The 3,164-nt window shown below is 40.9% G+C and overlaps 1 protein-coding gene across 1 annotated transcript; it reads right to left on the bottom strand.

Moving 5' to 3' along the window:
- Positions 1-1,467: 1,467 nt before the first annotated feature.
- LOC141172461 (uncharacterized) lies at positions 1,468-2,747 on the bottom strand. The gene is made up of 3 exons (XM_073656715.1): positions 2,651-2,747; positions 2,406-2,553; positions 1,468-2,325 (listed from the first exon to the last, which is right to left on the bottom strand). The coding sequence occupies exons 1-3, from the start codon at positions 2,697-2,699 to the stop codon at positions 1,557-1,559; spliced, it is 966 nt and encodes a 321-aa protein (XP_073512816.1). The 5' UTR covers positions 2,700-2,747; the 3' UTR covers positions 1,468-1,556.
- Positions 2,748-3,164: the final 417 nt, after the last annotated feature.

Genomic DNA, 3,164 nt, shown 5'->3' with positions numbered 1-3,164 from the left:
GATGGCTCCACTGTGTCTGTCTTTGTGTACATATTTTTGGCTTGACCATGAGATCACCATGCACAGAGATCAGATTGAAAAGGTCACTGATGTGTAAACTCTAAAGCAAACATCGTAGGCAAACACAGACACAAAGTCAAAACACATTATAAATTGATATGTGTGAACTCAAGAGAAAACAAAAGATGACCAAAAAAGATTGAGAATGTGGAGCCCCCCCCCCCCCCAAAAAAAAGAGAGCCCATTGTTGGAATAGTTTTTTGTAATAAAGACCTTAATTTTTTAAAAGATGAATTAATAATGGATAATTACTGTTGGCTTGTATTTCTTTTTATGGCTTTTCTAATTATCTATTTTTCCTTTTCAGATTTTTGGCCACAGGAGAGAGCTATACATCACTGCACCTCCAATTTAGGGTTGGTAAATCCACCATTTCCAGAATTGTGAGGTGCACATGTACCGTCATCTGGCAGAAGTTGCAGCCCATCGTGATGCCTTCTCCAACCGAGGAGACTTGGCTGCAGGTCGCAGCAGGCTTTCAAACTGTGGCCAACCTTCGCTGACTACTTCATGAGTCCTGAAGGTGCCGTGCACTGGCAATACTCCTGTGCTGGTGTTGAGCAGCCTGACCAGCAGAGAAGATCTGATGAACAATAAAAGAAGAACTTCCTCCTTTTTTTTAAAAATAAAAATGTAAAAAAAAATGTTTTTAAAAAAAATAAATTTTGGTTAAACTTAAATTTGTCTAAAATATTTCTTGAATTGCAACCTTCGACATTTTTTTTTTCGACAATACGTCAACGCAAAAGTGAACAACCCACAAAGACCAGAGCCTGTAAATTGGCATTACTACCTAGAGCGCTATTCCCAAGTACTGTCTGCTAAAGTCAACCCTCACCATTGTTATTTGCTTGCGCTAAGAACAGAACTAGCAAATAACAGTGTTGAGAGTAGTATTCATCCAAAAAATAGTTGTGGTCCAAAATATCAAAGTATATTTCTAATTTAAAAACCACTGTATACAGCCGACCACATACGTAGATTAGTTTGAACAAATTTCAAAAATGTAGAGTTCCTCTGACCTGCGCTATGGTGAGCGCAGATCAGGGGAACACTTTTTCATTACAACCCAATCCAACCACATATACACTTGAAAAAAAAAATTAACAGATAGTTTAAATAATTTTTTTAATACGTAATATAGAATAACTGTAAAAAACTTTTTAAAAACACAAAACAACAAACTTCTAGAAAATTTAATCGGACAAACATTGCCCATAACTTGGGAAAAAATTACACACTGTGTACAGCACACCTGTCCTCTAATCAGTTTTGGGCCCTAAAATACGGGCAGCACCTGTAGGTTGTTTAATTATATAAAAAGAAAGACCTTTTCTTACAGTCCCCTACGCCTGATGCCTGGTATAGGTGACCATAAGAAAAGGTCTTTGTTAATTGTCTGATTCTCTAAAACATTGTGTATCTATCGACCTACAGGTGCTGTCTGTATTTGCTAGCGTCCAAAAATGCTGACAGGGAGGGGTAAAATTTTTTAACTACAAGTTTTGAAGGTCTTCTTCAAAGCTGTACCCAGGAAACATTTCTTGAGAAAAAGTAGAGTTGGGGGATGGTCCTCTGATAAATGATGATGCACCATGAGCCATTTGCCGACCATAACTTGGTTGCATATCTTCTGGACGGTATGCTGCAGCAACCTGCCCAAAACGCTGGGTTGCAGCTGCTGGTCGTGGTGGAGGCACACTGGGTTTGAAACAATTAAATATTCCGCATACTACGGCTGGGGGCGAGGGCATAACTGCTGCCTCTTCAATTGCCATGACCATAGCGCCTGCTGCAGTCATGTACATGTTCTGCCTATCTCGTGGCAGAGATCTGATGCGGGCAGCTTGGGCTGAGCAAAATTTATCGATGGCATCTTCCTGGGATGCCCTTTCCACAAGGCTGAGGGTTCGATTTGTGAGTGCTTCAAGCACAATAGTCCCACCCCCGTGGCTTTTGGCCTTTTTTTTGCCCGCCCTTCTCGATGCCACGAGATGAGCAGAACCAGACCCCCTCCCAGTGGGCCTCAACACATCACCAGCAGAGCTTCCAGCGTCACTTGGAGCAGGAGCAGGAGAATCAGTCACCAAACCCGTCCCGATGTCCGCTGGATTGGACAAAGAATGTGAGGGACAACCAGATGCTGAAGATGCCGAAGCAGATGGATCCGGTGAGGAAAGCTGGAAAAAGTCCTCGGATTCCTCCTCTGCTTGCTCTGTGTTTGTGTCCTCTTCTGCTGTTGGGGCCATGATGTTTCCTTCAGTTCTGTATATAATAAAAGGTAAATCCCAATGTAAATACAACATTTTTGGAAACATTTCAATTAATATGTTTTGGGAATTTACCTCCGCAAACTCCTACTGGTTAGTATGAAGGCCAGCTCGTCCGCAAAAGGAAATTTTCTTTTTTTGGGTGATGAGCCACTTTGCACCGACTGGTGATACTTCACCAGCCGGTCGGTGACCGATCTCCACCGATTTTTAATATCATACACTGCAATGACACAACCAAAACAATTTATGAACTGCTTTGACACCAAAAAGTGCAATTATAAATAGATATAAAAATAAGTGTAAAAATCAAAACTTACTAATTTCCTCTTGGGCATCACGTTCAGCATTCACCCACTGGGGATACATTTGGCTCAACACAGAGGCCCAGGCGTCTTTTTTCTTCTGCTTGTCTTTGTAGTCAGGACTAGCTCGGTCCCATATTTCGGGATATTTTTAATCTACAGTGAATAATAACGTGTGTGAATATTATTTTAAAAACAAAATGGAGGAATAAAAGATTAACCCCAAAAAAAAAATTAAATAAACATATGGAGATATGTACGCACACACACCAACACTAACCCCTCACCTATATTGTACGGTTCTTTCACACGTCAATCTCCGGGACGAGTGTTGATGCCATTTTCCACACACAGCGGAGACCCACACACAGACCCATTGCAAAGCATGCTCGGTCACACTTATCTGTACTAACGTGGATATGTGGACGTGAGAAATCAACCTTACAGCGTATGCAGGAGCTTTCAGTGAATGAACCTACATACACTGTACAATAATCTTTCACTTTAATAAAATCTTTTAACCAAAAAA

The sequence above is a fragment of the Phyllobates terribilis genome, unplaced genomic scaffold, assembly GCF_046119375.1.
Source record: "Phyllobates terribilis strain yellow unplaced genomic scaffold, ASM4611937v1 Scaffold_1__5_contigs__length_1240528914, whole genome shotgun sequence".
In the NCBI taxonomy this organism is placed as follows: Eukaryota; Metazoa; Chordata; class Amphibia; order Anura; family Dendrobatidae; genus Phyllobates; species Phyllobates terribilis.
This window is presented reverse-complemented; position numbering and strand designations above follow the sequence as displayed.